The sequence below is a fragment of the Megalops cyprinoides genome, chromosome 14, assembly GCF_013368585.1.
Source record: "Megalops cyprinoides isolate fMegCyp1 chromosome 14, fMegCyp1.pri, whole genome shotgun sequence".
Taxonomy (NCBI): Eukaryota; Metazoa; Chordata; class Actinopteri; order Elopiformes; family Megalopidae; genus Megalops; species Megalops cyprinoides.
Genome location: NC_050596.1, coordinates 13,539,394 through 13,556,344, shown reverse-complemented (window position 1 = coordinate 13,556,344; position 16,951 = coordinate 13,539,394). Strand labels below are relative to the sequence as shown.

The 16,951-nt window shown below is 45.9% G+C and overlaps 1 protein-coding gene across 1 annotated transcript in view; it reads right to left on the bottom strand.

The window, feature by feature from the left end:
* The window catches only part of LOC118789135 (vang-like protein 1), a 55,089-nt gene that overhangs the window by 16,542 nt on the left and 21,596 nt on the right, over positions 1-16,951 (bottom strand). Inside the window, exon 3 of the mRNA XM_036545459.1 lies at positions 10,668-10,797. Within this exon, the coding sequence (XP_036401352.1) occupies positions 10,668-10,797 (130 nt within the window). The remainder of the gene's footprint in view (positions 1-10,667; positions 10,798-16,951) is intronic.

The following is a 16,951-nucleotide window of genomic DNA, read 5'->3' as shown; positions in this document are numbered from 1 at the left end:
GGCACAGCGGGAAGTCCCGTTCCGCAGCGGAGCTGAACTCTGCACTCAGGCCAGCCAGCCGCTCTGTGCTGCTGTGCCTACTCCAGCCCAGTGGGTAAACTCTGTGCTGCAGCTCCACACAGTCCGTGAGGAGGGCCTTTGACCATAACCCGACCATGCTTCTTCCACAAAGCTACGCTCTTTGTCTCTCTGTGAATATGTGGCTTAAAAGCATAAAGTCTTCACAATTCTCTGATGTTTTTTCTGACAGCAAAATGTTCTACCTCAGGAATCAGAGATGTGGCTTGTTTCAGTAGTAGACAGTTCACAGTTTTTTAGGCTTAAGTCCGAAAAAAAAAGCAACAGGTACATGGAGGATGCAAGGAGACACAAGAACAGAGGGAGAGACAGGAAGAAGGAAAGGTAAAGAGAGGGATGTGAGAAAGAGTGTGACGGAGGAGTGAAGGAGAGGGACATTTTTCATTAGCGGTGTTACTAAACCAGACACTGCCAAAATTTATGTCACTGCTGCTGTGCCACGCTCACCGGAGATAACCGATCTGACATCAGTTATGATGAGGTGATGAGAACGACTTCTCACCTGAAATTTCCAGTGGGTTGAAAGATAGGAACATATCAATCTTCTCTACACACCCCCATATCATTAAATCTTAAACTGAGTCATTTTCAATTACTTGACGTGCTTCGATATCCCAGATTAGCTATGTATTCATCAGATGCTGTCACAGCAGACAGGCAGATTTGCTGAATAGGACCCTGTCAGAATGTGTACAAGACAGGACAAATGGAAATCTATGCAAAATGGAACCAAAGCTTCTGAAGTGTCATCTTTGAGCATGTCTGGTTGAACATGTTTGTGAAGTATATTACCACCTCAGCTAAGCACACAAGCCTTAAACATTTTTTTATAAAGATGCTGTAAAAGGACTGAATCGCAGGAGTGCTTTCTGTAAGCAAGGGAGCCACTGCTTCATGGAGCATGTATAAATGTTCCCTCAAACCCCCAGCACACTCCCAGAGACCTTATATTAGCCTCTGTCTGCCTCTGATGTCATGTTGTAGCTCTGTGAAGTTCTTTCCCAAGCCTGTTAGGCTAGGGACAGTCAGCACAGATAGACCCATGATTCAAAGCCCATCCCTATAGCCCCACTCCCCATAAATCCAGCATGCAGAAAACTGCCCCAATTCTGCCCACTGGCGGTTCATTCCATTTTTATTTCTCTGCTTGTGTTAGCATGTAGCATAGTACAGAATAAGACCATTTCAAAAGACTGCAGCCTCTGTATTTACTGGCTTACATGTGAATATTAAGGAAGGGGACTGACCTCTTGATCTTTTCAGTGACTGAAGGTCAAATGTTCAGTGAGTGCGTGTATATTTCAAGTAGAACATATCAGCTTGTGTATCTCTTTTGAAAGAGATGCAAGCAACACACGACTGGAAATTCCTCTCTGAAATCAAGCCCTAAGTGCCTTTTTCACCAAAGGGGTAATGGTTATGAAATAACCACACCCACCTCTCTCTCTCTCTCTCTCTCTCTCTCTCTCTCTCTCACACACACTCTCACACACACACTCTCACACACACACACACACATTTTTGTGCATTAGGCAGGAAGGACCCCATCACACCGCAATGCTTAGGTGTGGCCAGTTCCAGCACGGCTCTAATATCGTTTCCTCACTCTATAATGATGTGAATTGGGAACAGACCAGTAAACAAAAAAAGAACAGGAAGCGACAGAGTAGAGTGACAATGCCAGGGCTGATCAGATCTCCCAGGGCCAGCATCACCATCAGCACTACTACTACTTCCCTAAACACAGAAACAGGACAGCTAAAAGAAGACGGCTAACAGTCTCCACACAGGCCACACAGCAGCCATTTCTGTGTGTGTGTGTGTGTGTGTGTGTGTGTGTTTGTGTACACATAAGACAGAGTGAGGTACATAAAACAGAGGGAGATTGTGCCAAATAAGTGTCACGCTCAGAGATAACATATTATTCACGAAGACAAAAGCAATTATCGGCCATCATTATGCGCCCTCATAATTTTCACACACCGGTACCTTAATCCAAATGAGCATAGAGACAGCAAAGGCTGCCTGAGCAGGGCTTCCAGTCGGTTTGTTTGTTTGTGTGTGTGTGTTTGTTTGTTTGTGTGTGTGTGTGAGTGGAGCAGAGCGGGCCCAGATACCCCCCCTGGAGCCGGAGCAGATGCGCTCGGCGGACTCCTGGGAGCGGCGCGTTTGGGAAGGTGGAGGAGGGCAGGAGCGCCAGGAGACAGAGGCGGGCTCGGATTCCTCATGCGTGGGCGCGCTTCGGTATAAATAGTAAGGGGGGTTCCGGGCGCCGGTCCAGCCGGCTCGAGGGGCCGACCGCACTCAGACCCCTGTCCCCGTGGGCCTGTCTCGCACATCAACACCAACAGGGCCATGTGCTGGAGAGTAGGAGTCAGCGCACACAACTAATATGGTATTATACTGCACACAACTAAAACATTTAACATCTTATTAATTACACTAAATTACATTGTATTATTGGCATTTTGCAAAATTTCTTATCCAGCTTACAATTTCACATTGCCCATTTATACAGCTGGATATCTACTGAGGCAATTCTGGTTTAAGTACCTTACCCAAGGGTACAGCACTGTGGGGAATCGAACCAGCAACCTTTCGGTTACAAGCCCTGCTCCACTGTGCTACACAGCTGCCCCTATTTCCTACACAACATCAACTGCCACTTTTTTCGCTTCACAAGATCTAACACTACATTATTCACTGCATTAACTGCAATAGCATTACTTTCCAAACACCACATCATATGATTTAATTCAGTTACTATAAGACATAGGACAGAAAGTGAGCCAATCAGACACCAGCACATAATACCACACATGACAGAGTGCAACAAGTGAGCCAATCGGACACCGGCACCACCATCACACGCAACACGCCACAACAAATGAGCCAATCAGCCGCAAGGCTACAGATAGCTGCTTCCCACTCAAGTCTGCGATACCTCAATCTGTGCCAATCTTGCTCTTGCACTGTGTCCTGTCTCGGTGTTAGACCGTTTAGAGAGGTGTTCACAGAACCAAAGCAAAACCCCCTTACTAGACTATTTTGATTAAACTTATGCGGGACAGGCATGATTCCAAAACTGTACATTCTCTCACAGCCCTGGGGCCTGTCCCTTTTATTCGTGCCACTGCAGTTTTGACTGAACCTCTTTAGCTCTGGTCTGAGAGAGCTACATTAAATCTGTCTGACCAGAGCTGAGCGTGACCCAAAATGAGCAGGGCTGGTTAGCCATGGATTATAACAGTCTGAAGGCAAAGTTCACCAGCAGCCCTGTGATTATGATAGGACCGCTTTTGGCACTACGTGCTGGAACAACCACAGCAAATAATTTGATGGTGGATCACTCAGTTCACCCATGAGTGCTGAGGGATTTCCATGGCAGTAGTCAGTAAAAATGCAATGTGACAGAAATTGAGTTAAGCTGGAAGAAATGTGCATGGTGACAGAGGTGGCAGTAAGAAAAACATCACTGGAATGCAGGTTTACTTACTTTTTAAATACAGAGAAAACTGACAGTTTGGACGCCCTACTATAGTCTGTTGTATAAGATAACTGCTCAGTACTGGCCTTTACCTGGCCAAGGAAGAGTGGGTACAAGTGAGACAGATGTGAATATGAAGATACCAATGAACAATGCCCTCCAAGAGTAAGAATATGGAGGAACAATTACAAACACAGCATGGAGGTGATGTTGGATGTGGATGTTCAGAGGAATAGCTGTTAGACTAAGTAACAAGTAGTTGTCTGTGTGCACACATACATACCTGTGTGCTGGAATGATCTACAGATACACAGAACTTATGAAGACTTTAACTTTTTACAAATGGCATAACTTCATCTTGGGCAACTAGATGACTCTCAATTTGCCTGGAGAGCCACTCTGGAATGTTTTCAAGCATGAGCACCGAACAAAGCGTGTCTGACATTACTGCTGTTCTGGAGCCATCCGCTGATCATCGCCAAAATATTGTCACTCAGGATACAAAAACCACCAAATGCTATAATTTCAGAAAAGCTACAGCCAGCGAATGTGAGGTTCTCTTATTATCCAATGAAAAAAACAAATGCGTTTGCTAGAAACACAGCGATTCAACTCAGACAGTGACAGCACCAAACACCGCAATACAAAACATAGGAAACCAACAGAGCAGTTAGCAGCAGAGGGAGTTCTTTCTCATCAGTTGACTGCATGTTGGATCTGCGTTGCTGTGGCTTACCTGGTGCTGACAAGGCTTATTAATTCAGAGTGGGGTGATCAATGACTTTCCAGACAGGGCTGGTGCAAAAACCCCTCCCGTCTCCTCAAAAATCAGGCAACAGGAATGACACAATATAAATTCAACACCCAAGTTTCTCAAACCGTTTCTCTTTACTTTCTATCCTTCTGATTAGCACTTTCTGTCCACTCTGACACCCCCAAAACAAAAACCCCAGCCTGCTTTTGGAAAAGAAGAAAAAAAAAACTACAATTATATTTTATGCACTGAAAAGTGCGCACATAGTGAGAGTGGAGTCACACTGGAACATGGGATCAGATGGTAAACCACCGAAGCAGGTGCAGGACCTGTGAGCTAAACTTCTACTAAACAGACAGAGAGGGCAAACAAAAATAACAGCCAATTAAAGGCAGCTGCATGCCTGCTCACTGCCTGTGCTCATTAAACCCTGAGCAAGTGGCTTCTCTCCCCACCCACTCTTTCCATCTCCTGACCCCCCCTCCCCACCTCTCTGGCTGAAGGACATGCAGAGAGAGCGGAGGAAAACGGTGATACAAAAAGCACAATCCAAAACTGTGATCAATGAGAGGAGAGTGGCCATAAAGGGCACACAGCAAGCATTTCTCAGAGTAAGGGAGCATGCACGCACTCATTTTAATACTGACAAGGAGGCTAGAGAGCAAACATAAGGCTGGCCGTGTCCTCTGGGTGGGGAGAGCACGACTCATACTCATGAACCCTCCTTGTGGAGGGCATTATCATACAACTCTGAACCAAAGGCACCACATTGCATTATTGGTTCTTAGCAGACGCTCTTATCCTGATCGACTTTACTCAACTGGATATTTCCTGAGGCAATTCTGGGTTAAGTAACTTTCCCAAGAGTACAGCAGCAGTGCCCGAGCAGGGAATTAAACTGGCAACCTTTCGGTCCTGTTCCTTACTGCAATGCTACACTGCTGCCCCAAAACACACCTGCAAGAACTCTTACATGACAGCACAGACTGTGGCATAACCCATCAATGCCAGAATGCACTTGATTTTGGGGTGGATCCACGGGTAGGCTGGTCTGTGAGCCCACTGATGGGCTCCCACTGAGGCAGGACAGAGACCGTGCCAAGCAATGCGACAGGAATGATGCCAAGCTGGGCGATCACGCAGCAGGGAGACAGCCACACGATGACAGCGGGCTCGGCATGGAACACACCGCTGACTGTGGTGGAATGTGACTGCCTGTCTTTTAAACCTGGAGGAAGTCGCCTGTTGGTGTGGAAGACCTACTGCAGTGAAACAACAGGAGACTTTCCCTGGGGGCTTCACTGTCCCTCGTCTGTACCTGTCTGCTCTGCTGCAGGGGTGACCCCAAAACTAGCAGCCACAGGACCGCAGCAGCGCGCTCTCTCCAGGACTGGAATGCGTTTCCGTGGAAACTTTCATCACAGTTATTTGGTCAGTGATGCATGTCTACCACAGGCAGGGTCAAAAAAAACCCTGTGTTAGGCGAAGGTGTGTCAGGATTGTCGAATGACGTCATAAACAGAACTCGCACGAGAGGAGAGGGGCGTCAGTGAGGACCACACAAAGGAAAATAAGTAACAGTATTAGGAACACAAACACAAGCCTAAACACTGCAACTGAAGTGCACAGAAAAAAAACACCCATTCAAAAAAAAAAAAAAGAAACCTGGCTGCTTTTACATTTCTTCTCAATCTGCCTGGAGGAAACAGTTTATATGTAATTGAATAGCGATGATTGTGCGCGCTGGATTAGTGTGGTGCAGGGTGGTGTTCAAAGCCGGCCTGAGCGCTGGGCTCCCGCTGCACCCAGCTGGGAGACGTTTGATGTCGGATTGGCAGCAGGCTGCCCTGGCGGCCTCCGGAAAAGGATCAGAATCGCGTCCCCCCTCTCGAGCCCATTATATCAGCCACACTTGCACTGTACTGCGACATGCGGCTGGGAAATAAAATCGGGCTGCTTTAACCAGAAAATAGTAATCTGTTTATCCAACGCGCTTTGACAGGAATAAAGGCCGGATCAAGGCTAGACTACTGCCCCCCCCCCACAACTGTCACAACAGACTCTCTCACACCAGGGCAAAAAGACCATGGAGAAATGCTAAGAAGAGAGAGAAATTTCACACAACTATTAGATTTGGACCCACTCCTTTTTGTCTGCAGCTGAGTGCCTTCTACTGTAAGCCAGGACTTCAATGTCACATTTCTCACCCTGCTTCAGCTGTGGGGTAATATCAGTGCCTAGAGGGCAGGCTGCCGGTGTGTTGATGAATACTGCGACCCTCTTCTCACAGTCTTACAGCTGTCTCAGGGTCTGCACTGGATAGGGGGTGTACAGCAGTCTGTCCCTGGAGTACCTATCCCTGCACATCGCCATGGAGACTCTGGGGTGAGGAATGATCCTGCCCCCCGGTAGTCCTCAGCTCCGCCCTCAGCCTGCCTGCTTTACAAGAGAGCCCCTCTCCCTTCACAAGTGCTGCCCTGACAAACCACATAAATCACAGGGAAAAGAGCACCGCCCACCACAACCATACCTCCAATAGGGGTAGGTTTGCTCTGTCCACACAAACGACACCTCTAGACATTCTGCTAAGCACAGAACACTAGATAATGAACTTCAAATGACCTCAAAACCACCCACTCACAGGGGCAAAGTTTGTTGGCTTTCCTAGAAGGTGGAGGTGCCACCCATTTTATCTGCAGAGTCGCTTCTGCTCACTGGGGTCGAGCTATCAGCTTTTCAACAAAATCTGAAGTTCATTTCTGTGTGCACATTTTCTTGAAACATGGTAATTACAGTGGCAATCATTAAGGTGCAGAGGAGTTACATGCAACAAGCACAGTGTGTGGTTTAGCGCAAGTTGCTTTTTGTTATTTGAGTCAAACTGAGAAGTGTAAGTCAACATGTGCACCACCCTCCTATGTTAGTGCCTAAAAGAATTGCACAGTTCTCCCTCTTTAACTATAATTGTTGTGTGCTGACTTGTATGGCAGTGCGAACCAGTTTGAAATGCCCACTTCCATTCAAAAATGGAAAATTCCATTTCCAAAGGTCAATTCTGAGAATTTGTTGTGGATAGCATGAAGGTGAAAAAACTGGGCCCGTCTCTCACACCCTCAACATGAGTAATCGAGCATGTTAAAAAAAGGTTAAAACGGTTCACTTGACACACATTACCACTGTTTCAGTTTACAGAACCTGCATTGATGCCTGAAGGAACCATAGATAAACATTAAAAATAATCTTCCACATTCTCCAGGTCTGACATTTCACCCGTGCTGTCAGTGCAATTTGCTCTAATTTCGCATGGACTCATTCAACACCAAGATTATAAAGATCATCTTTCATCCATGTGCCACTTCATGGAACCTTGTATTCATGAGCGTGAATTCTAAAGTTCCAGAAATCCAGCTCTGCTCAAGTCTTTTGGAAGCAATACTTAAAGTCTTACTTTACAATTACAGATTAAATTACATTAATTACAGACACGGTTATACATTCCAGCAAAGGCAATACTGAATCCAAACATAAAAAAGCACAACACAGGACTGCTGCAGGGTTTATTGTTATAGTTAATGATGGTAATTTTAATTAATTGCATTTAGTACATGCATCTGAGAGCTCTATCTAATGTGGTGATGAGTCACCCAACCATCTGAGCGGCGCTCACCCGGGCCTTCATGTATTAGCGTAGAGTTTGGACTGCTGAGACGGGGTTCCCAATCCAAACAAATGTGTGCATGTACGTGTACACACACACACACACACACACACACACACACACACACACACACACGTCAAAACAAGTTTTCAACATACCCAGCAAACCCAGCACAACAGATTAAGATAAATTTCAATATGAATAGACTACTGCACTCATGCTTTAAGCCTTAATGTTAGGGTGTGTTCACATATGCGCCTAGAATTCAAAGGGAGGGCTGGCATCTCTCCCATCTTTAAAATTTATGGAATACCTGCATGTGAACTTCAGCCTGCGGTTTGATGTGAATGGAAAAAACGGAAGGCAACATTCATTCAAAAGGTGATTTTCCATTTGGATTCTGGGCTTCACATAATGGGCAGGAAATTGAATGTGCAAAATCAATAGCTCTGTAAATCGACAGCTTATGGGGGTTTTTCTGCGCTCCTTTGTATATATCTGCTTAGAGCAGCTGCTCCATGTATCCACCACTCCTTCTGTTCTACACTTGTGTTAATTTTATCATCTGTATGTATTGTGTCATAACACACAAATAAAAAGATAATAAAAAGAGGATTTTTTTGTAATGTTTTTTTTTTCATGTCCTGTGACAAGATGGGCAGTTATTAGTCACATCACACTGAGCAAACATTCAGACTGGTTGGTTTTGTACTCACTAACAGGAGGATGTGAGATTCAAGACTATGGGGTGAATTTCACAATGACGGACAAGTTCATATTTTCACATAAGATCATGACCTTAAAAGACAAACGTGCATAGATTAAAAAAAAAAATTGCAAAAACTATATGGGTCCTGACATCTCCCCCCCCCACCCCCATCTCTATAAATCCCTGCAGTGGGACACCCAGATGCCCAGTCTCACCAGCCGCCCCTAAGATGGAATATTCATGTCTGCACATCAAAGAGCACCGCAGACATGGACTCATGACAATATGCAGGGCCGTGCCTCCACCCTGCTCAATCTTTAATCAGGCCTCTGTGGAGGCAGAGACCACAAGCGGCTCATCAGCAGCAGACCATGCCTGCCCTCAGGTCGATGGTCATCAAGAAATAGATTTCAGACACAGTTATCAGTACTGCAGACAGGCAGTCTCGACCAGTCGAATCACTGATTGCTGCCCTGTGAGTCCAATAACAGCAAGTACACCACTGTTTCAGAACGTAAGTAATACCTTCTTGCTGGATTGCCAGATTGATCCATCTGACTTTGACACACAGCCACTGTAAGGATGAAGGCAATCATGTCTATTCTTTCAATGCAGTATCTCTCTAAATGTGATCATTGAGAGTCCACTGCTGGGTAATAGGTAAAATACATAACCAGACATATTTAGGTACCTAAAATAAAAAGGTAATGTAATATCAAGAGCAGGAACGTCCATCCCTCATTACTAGGTGTCCTTATTCAGGGGGACTGATCTGACATTACAAAGCATACACGTAACAGATTGTCAATTTCAACAGCTCTACACCTGGCTGGCCATTTACTGAGTAAACTCAGGATTGGTAGCTCACTGAAGACTACAAGCATAGCCAGGAAATGGAACCTTCAATTCTCTGGCTGCAAGTCCAGTCTCCTGACAACCTTTCCACACCACTGCCCTGCCATCACAAGCGTGCCGACGCAGAGGACAGACGACCCCACAAGCCTCCTGGAGGTACACGTGCAGTCGGCCATCTTTCTCTCCCTTCCTGACATGGGCAGGAGTCAGGCTCTCCAGGTGTGCCCTTAATGAGGTCCACACAGTTCCCAATTAGAGCCGAGGACCTCTAAAGGTCCCAGACAAAGGGCTATCTATTATGATGGGAAGTATTAGTGTCAGTGTGTGACACAGACAGATGGGGGGAAGGGTTATCTGGCTTTTATTTCACAAACGGTGCTCCTCCCTCGCTTTGGATTAAAAGCCTGACCAAGTGCAGAGACGCAGGCACAGTTCTGAGCCTCCGGTATTTTTAACACAATCCCAAATAAAGCCGACACTTAACCCGTGCCACGCCTCTGAATCACCCTGCTCTCCCAGAGCCCCTGTGCCTTAAACCCTCCACTTCTTGTGTTTATAGTCACCGCTGCCAAAACCTCTCACAATGCCCACACATGACTACAGCGTCAGCAACAAAACCTCGCCCCAGAACCTCACCTAGGAATGCACTTCCAAAATCTCAACACACTGAAAAAGTAGCCCTCCCCTATCCTCATAGCAAAGTCTCACCCTGAAAATGTTAGCCTTGAAACCTCACCTTGGAACCACCCCCAGAAATGTTATTCTCTAAACAACTCCTGACACAGTTCTTGCGCTAAATATTAAACATGAACTCAATCCGCAAACAGTGACTTCTCCATTTAAACCTAAAAGATAGGAGGTTGATCAGCAAGCCGGATTGACTCCCCCGGTGCATGGATTCAAGCGAATATCATTATTAACTGTAAATCCAAGCTCTGCTGATCTGCAGAAGTACACAATACACAGAGAGCACATTTGGTACAGGAGGAGACCATCCTGTGACGTGTTTTCCTCTCGTTAAGAAGAGACCGCCTGTGACCACCTTATTCAGGCACCTGGTGACAGAATGAGCTGTGGTTTGAAGACAGGGCTCAGGCGGAGCGTGCGGCTGCGTTCCGGGACCCACCTGGACCTCCTCTCGGGGCGCGGACTGGTCCCCCAGGAGCGGTTCTGCGGGTGGGGCGTTGATGGTGACTGACTTCTCTGAGCGGCTGCTGTCCTTGCTGCGGGACTTGTGGCGATCTCGGCTGCGCTCCCTGAAAAACACGGACGCGCAGAGGGGGGGTGAGGGAAGCCTCATCTCCATGGCGAAGGGAAGGGGGGAGGTGAAGCTCAGACGCAGTGAGAGGAAGAGCTCATCATCATCATCATCATCATCATCATCATCGTCATCACCGGCAGCAAAGCTCTTGTGATCATTTCACTCGCAATCTGTCTCACTGTCACAGAGGGAGCAAGCCGGAACAAACTGGACAGACTGAATTATCCTCTCAGTCACCACGACCCTAATCCTTGTAGGCTTTTTTTTGCTTTGTTGTTTCTGTTTTTTTTTTTTTTTTTAATTTTCCCACAGCAAGCGGCTGGCAGAGCTTAGTAGCACAAAAACAAACACACACACACACACACACACACACACACACACACACACACACACACACACACACACACACACACACACATATACATACATATACACATGCACACACACACGCACACACACACAGCAAAGCAACCCATGGCCAGGACAGGGACATACTTGTACTCAGTGATTTATTCAAAGATTCCAGTATAAAAACAACATTTTGGCAAAGTGCGAAGCGTAGCATATTGACTTGTGCCTAACACACGCACACACAGAGAGCTGAGCAGCCTGTGGCTGATACAGACACAGAGGGGCATTTGGCTGTCCCTGTTCTGCTAGGATTCAGTTTGCCAGTAACCTCTTTGCAGACCATTTATCCCTTGTGTCAGTGGGGACAGGTCTCATAGATGTGCCCTATGAATCCACACAAAGTCAACCTTCAACAGCCCAATCTCATTCCGCCCCCCCCCCCCCCCCCGCCCCATCCTCATCCCCACCCCCACCCACCCCCTGACTCCATATGACTCGCGCTCACAGAGCTGAACTCCAGCCTGACCCTCCACACCAGCACACGGATCTGAAACGGGTCCTGGCTGCCAGGGATTTCATGGTCGCTTTTCTGCCCATTACAGTTCTATTACAAGCCTGAAACAATCGGGAGGGGGGGATGGGCTGCCTGACTGTAAAGCGATTCTCTTCAGCTTCTCCTCTCCTGGATAATCTCATTGTCTTTACCATCAAAGCCAATGCAAAGCCGTCGCCAACTGCTGTCAGCCCGTAAGGTCTTTATCATTACTGCCAACATTGATGGTACTCACATTCAAGACCCATCACCCACCCTGAGAAGGGGGGAAAAAGACCACAGCAAAGGCATAATCTATAAACAAACTACACCCACTCCAACCAATCACCACAAAGCTTTAATTTCCCTTTCGTTGGTTAAAAAAACCCTCTTTCAAGCAGTCATGTCACGGATCTTTTTTACAATATCCTACATAGGACCTAAATAATGGTTTATTAAAATGTGATTTTTTTTTTTCTACTTGGATTGTCTACCCCTCATTACTAGTCTTTTGTGAAGCTGTAAAGCAATCTTGAGACTGTAACAAATTCGATTTTTGTTCTGTGAGGATTTCCTCAGGCAGTAAGACTGTGGGGGGGGGGGGGGGTGACATCTCCCACACAAAAGAATAATCATTCAATTATATGCACGGCTGTACACATATTCCTCTTTTCAGCACTGGGCGGGATCATTCTGGAGTCTCTGTATCACCAACGTATCAGTCCGCCCATCTGCCAATCACACACAGGCGGGAAAAAGTGCAGCACCCAGGCCAACACCCTTCCACACATTCCGAGCTAATGCACAAAGTTGGGAATAGCAGGAACAGGGTGCCCAAACAATGACATGGGGAATGGCCAAAAGCTTTTCTCTTATTCGATGATCTGTCTCAGATTCCTTTACTTCAAAGCAGATACCTGTACACACAAGAAAACTTACTGCAAGCAAGTGAGAGAAAGACCAGAACGAAAATGATCAAAAAATTTGAGTGCTTTTTTTTTTTTTTTGAGACAACTGACATTTCAGTCTATAAAGCAGACCTTCCAAGTATCCGAAATATTTGCACTGCTCAAATGTCAGCTATTGTTCAAATATATTACATGCAGCATAATTTAATAATGCAGCACGAGAAAATGCAGTGAGTCACACAGGATGTTGGATGCCGGAGTTTTTAGTTCATTTACCTTTTCCATAAATAGCATCAGTCTAATGAGCTTTGTGGTGTGGCTTGACGATGTTTTTGGGTCCAAAGCACCGCTCCAGCTGTGGAGGGTAGTAATCCCCCAGTCACATCACACAGCCGCGCAAAATAGTCTATTTCGGTCTGGCGGAAAAAAAATGTTCATTTTCTGCTCAAATCTTCAGCTTTTAAGTTACCCTCATGAAACATTTGCTACATGCTTTACCACTAAAAGCAAATGGATTAGTGGGTAGATTTACAAGAAGCCAGCTAAAATAAAAAAATAGAAAATACATCCACTGAAAAAGTTTCTGATAGCCCTGATAAATACGAATATTCATACATGTGAAGGCCTGCAACCAACAGATCACTCAGCCTAATATTCCCTTGATCACACTGATGCGTCAGAGATTCACTGATCAGGATTAGAAAATAAGGAGATGGCTGCATGTCCCTCCCAGCTTCAAAGAATTTCTACCTCTGTGGTGAAAATTGGTCACTGACAAGGATTTGGCAACAAAATCACACCAGCTCCACAGATCTTACCACACGGTCCCAGTGGACACAAAAGCGCTGGCTGGTTCACAGTAAAACTCACAGCTGGGCCCTGGCATGAACTGCCTGAGGCAAGACTTCCAAAAATCAGTCCTGACGCCCCTTGTGTGTGACAGTTTTCACCCCTGCTGAAAACTCTGACTCCTCGAGTGCAATGAGCTGTTAATTGATCTCCAGTTTGAATTAGACATTGACAATGATACGCCCTCTGTGTCAAAATTATGCCAGAAATAGATACGTATGCCTTGAAGATTAACATCCAATATATATTTAAGGACTTACAAATCAATTGATGGTTCTCAAAAATGCAATGTTTTCATTTTCAAAGGCAGTGCATGTAAAGAGAGGTTGCTTTTGCTTGCTTGCCTGTCTGACTGACTGATTGACTGCAAGAAGGAAACTACTGAGCTTTTGCTAGGCTTTTGCCAATATCCTGAAGTAAAAGTAGGCAAGACATTCAGCTTATGCAGGATCACCAAGAGTCAAATATAAACACCACACGATCCAAAATCAGACATCATTCTCAGCGTCAGTGCTGTCACACTGGGCTCTTCGGGCTAACCTGGAATGAGAATGCCGTATGCGGCAGCTACCAAAGCCACTCGTTCTCTGTCCTGACCTGCCCGTTCATTCTCCTCTGCAGGACACGCAAAACTATTACAATGTAGAATAATGCCATAAAGACATAAAGGCAGTTGCAACTGGATGTAATGGAATACTCAATATTTGATGCAGCCCACAATGTACAGACAGTACAGATCGAAACAGGGCCGTGCTGGCAGCGTGCTCCGGTTGGTGGAGCTCAACAGCAGTATTGGAATTGCTACAAGCGGAATTGTAATATGGATTGTGGAATTCTGCCAGTCTTGATTCAGTCACATTAGAATTTAACAGTCCTCTGCTACAGGGCATTCAGACAGAAACCAAATGGTGTATTCACTAGGGCTGTTTGGCTCAGACACCGTGGTTATTAAATGAATGCTAGTTTGTTCCTGCTCAGCACAGTGTACCATACGAATTAACAAGATGTGAGAGAGATAAAACTCATTTTGTGAATATCTTCTTCGCTTCTGCTACTGTTACCTCAGTAATGATAATTAAAATAATGATGACGATGATGATTGGCTGGGTGTTCTCACTGACTGCACAACCTTTGGTGATTGGAGACAGAGTGGATATGTGGCCGAGGTTATAATTAGAACAGAGCCCACAGGTTCTCCATCAGGCTCAGTGACTCTCACTCAGAGCTGCTAGAGAAACAGTGCAGAGTAGTGCTTAAGGGGCAGAGTAGAGGTCGGAGGACCGTGTGGAGCAGAACAGCAACTGCGGAATAGCGACTGCGAGACGGCACTAAAGTCCTAAAGGTGGCTGCAGTCTGGTGAGCATTAACACAGCTCATTCCCAGCACTACTGATGTGCTCATGAACATCAGCAGTCTGCCGTTTAACCATTTCATGCTGAGCCACACAAAAAAGGCACACAACACCGCTCTGTACCAAAGCTCTCTCTGCATTGTCCACAGACCCACCAGGAGCTTTTGTCCTACATATTTTTAATGTTTCCACCTTTGTTTCCAGATTCAAACGCCATAAAGCTCACCTGTGGGACAGAGGTATTGAAAATGAACAGACTGCTGCACCTGGAAGTAGTTACAGGAAGCGAGTTACCTGGAAGCGAGTTACACTTAGCTGTAGAGAGAAGTGGGAACTGAGAGAGGAGAGCCAGAAGAGGATGACAAGAATCAACCAGAGAGCCTGATCCTGGCTAAACAGGCATTTCTCCAGGTCTGCAATCACAGTTGGCCAAGCGCAGGGCTCAACGCTTAATTTGAAATGAGATTGTCCTGCTGGGCAGTATCATCGGTTTTTGGTTGTCTGAATGGATGCATGGATCCATGCCTAATATGGCTCCCAAGTTTTAACACTAAATATTTTGAGCCCCCTGAACCCCCTGCAACAGTAAATTGTTGGTGAGAAAGCTCGTTTCATTTTATTTCAGCTGGACAGTCAAGTTCAGCTGTCGCTTTTTTGCAGTACAAGTCATTCCAAAGAGTTCTTCTCTTTGGGCTAGTAACACTTCAGAAGCTATGAAATAATAATGTCCAGACTGTTTCAGGGAAGAACAATGACATTTTTTCCCTTGCTCTTGCTTTTGTCAAAGTGTCACCTCCCCTTAATCATGGCCCCAGCACCCAGCCGTGCGACAGTACCCTTAACTGAATTTACACAGCCCGAAACACTCCATCACCCCGAGTGTTCTGCGGCTTCAGACATGCTGACACATTTCTGTGGCCTAAACAGACAGACAATTACCCTGAAATGTCTAGAGCTTGAGATATACTAATATTCAGGAATTCCCACGACCTATGCCTGATGACACCCTGAGTTCTCTGTAGTAAAATTCCTTCAGCTCTGAACAGACCCACAATCTGTAAATGCTGCAACTTCAGATGTTCACTTGGGAATTCCTGTACCCTACAGCAGACAAACACCCTGAAATTTCTACGGTTTCAGACAGAATGACACTGGAGGATGTCTACAGTCCAGAAGGGGCTGAAACGTCTATGGTCTGCGGCAGATTGTACAGCACATACTCAGCACAGGAAGCCACAGTTAATCAGAGGCCGTAAACAATTTCCTGAGGGCAGAGTAAAGGGGGACACAAGAACACAGCGTAGCCCTGCCTTATTCCGAGCCAATGTCTGGGCAGCATTTCAGCTGTGCTGACACAACGTAAATGGGAGTCGGAGAGTGCTCAACGTGTGAAAGGTGCCGATACTCTCCCATTGCTCGCGTGGCTTAAATCTCCCTGGTCGGCCTTGCAATAAAGCTGCTGTCAGGTGACACGCTGCACAGAAACAGTGCACTGGACTTTGGCTACAATCTGTCACATACTCACATCCTAACCGCCACACACAAGAGGAGCAGCCTGAGAGAGGGGGCTATTTACCCCATCCATACTCGCAACTCTCACGCGAAACGAATCACTAGGAGCCGGCAAGCAGGCATAGGAGTGAAAGCAAAAGTAACTTACATGCTGGCTTTGCTGGGCTCTGTCAACAGCTTCCAGGATGGCAGGAGTAGGCTGTCTCTACTGTCCTCTCAAAAACTATGCCAGGACCCTCAGATCATTACTTGGTTTGCTGGCTGCCTCAGCATTTCATTACTCCATTATCTTGGAGCAATGTACTAAACAATTTCATGCATAGAAGTACCATCACTGCATGTTCACACAAACCCCTGACTGACCCATCCTTTTGTCCCAAGTTGTACTGTGCTTGTTACCTTTAGCAACGTGTCAAAGCAGGAGCGGATAAAAAAAAGCAGACATTACAAAATGTCACCACTTATTTAGTTTGCAATATTTGATTTGCTTTTCTTGGATCATTCAATTTTTAGGTTTCACTCCTCTGTAACGGGTTACTAGATAGCTAACATGACAAATTGGCTATGAGACAAACTACTGCAAAATCTGTCTTGGGAGGCAGAAAAATTGATAGCTAGCTACTTAGCTAATATCATACACAGGATG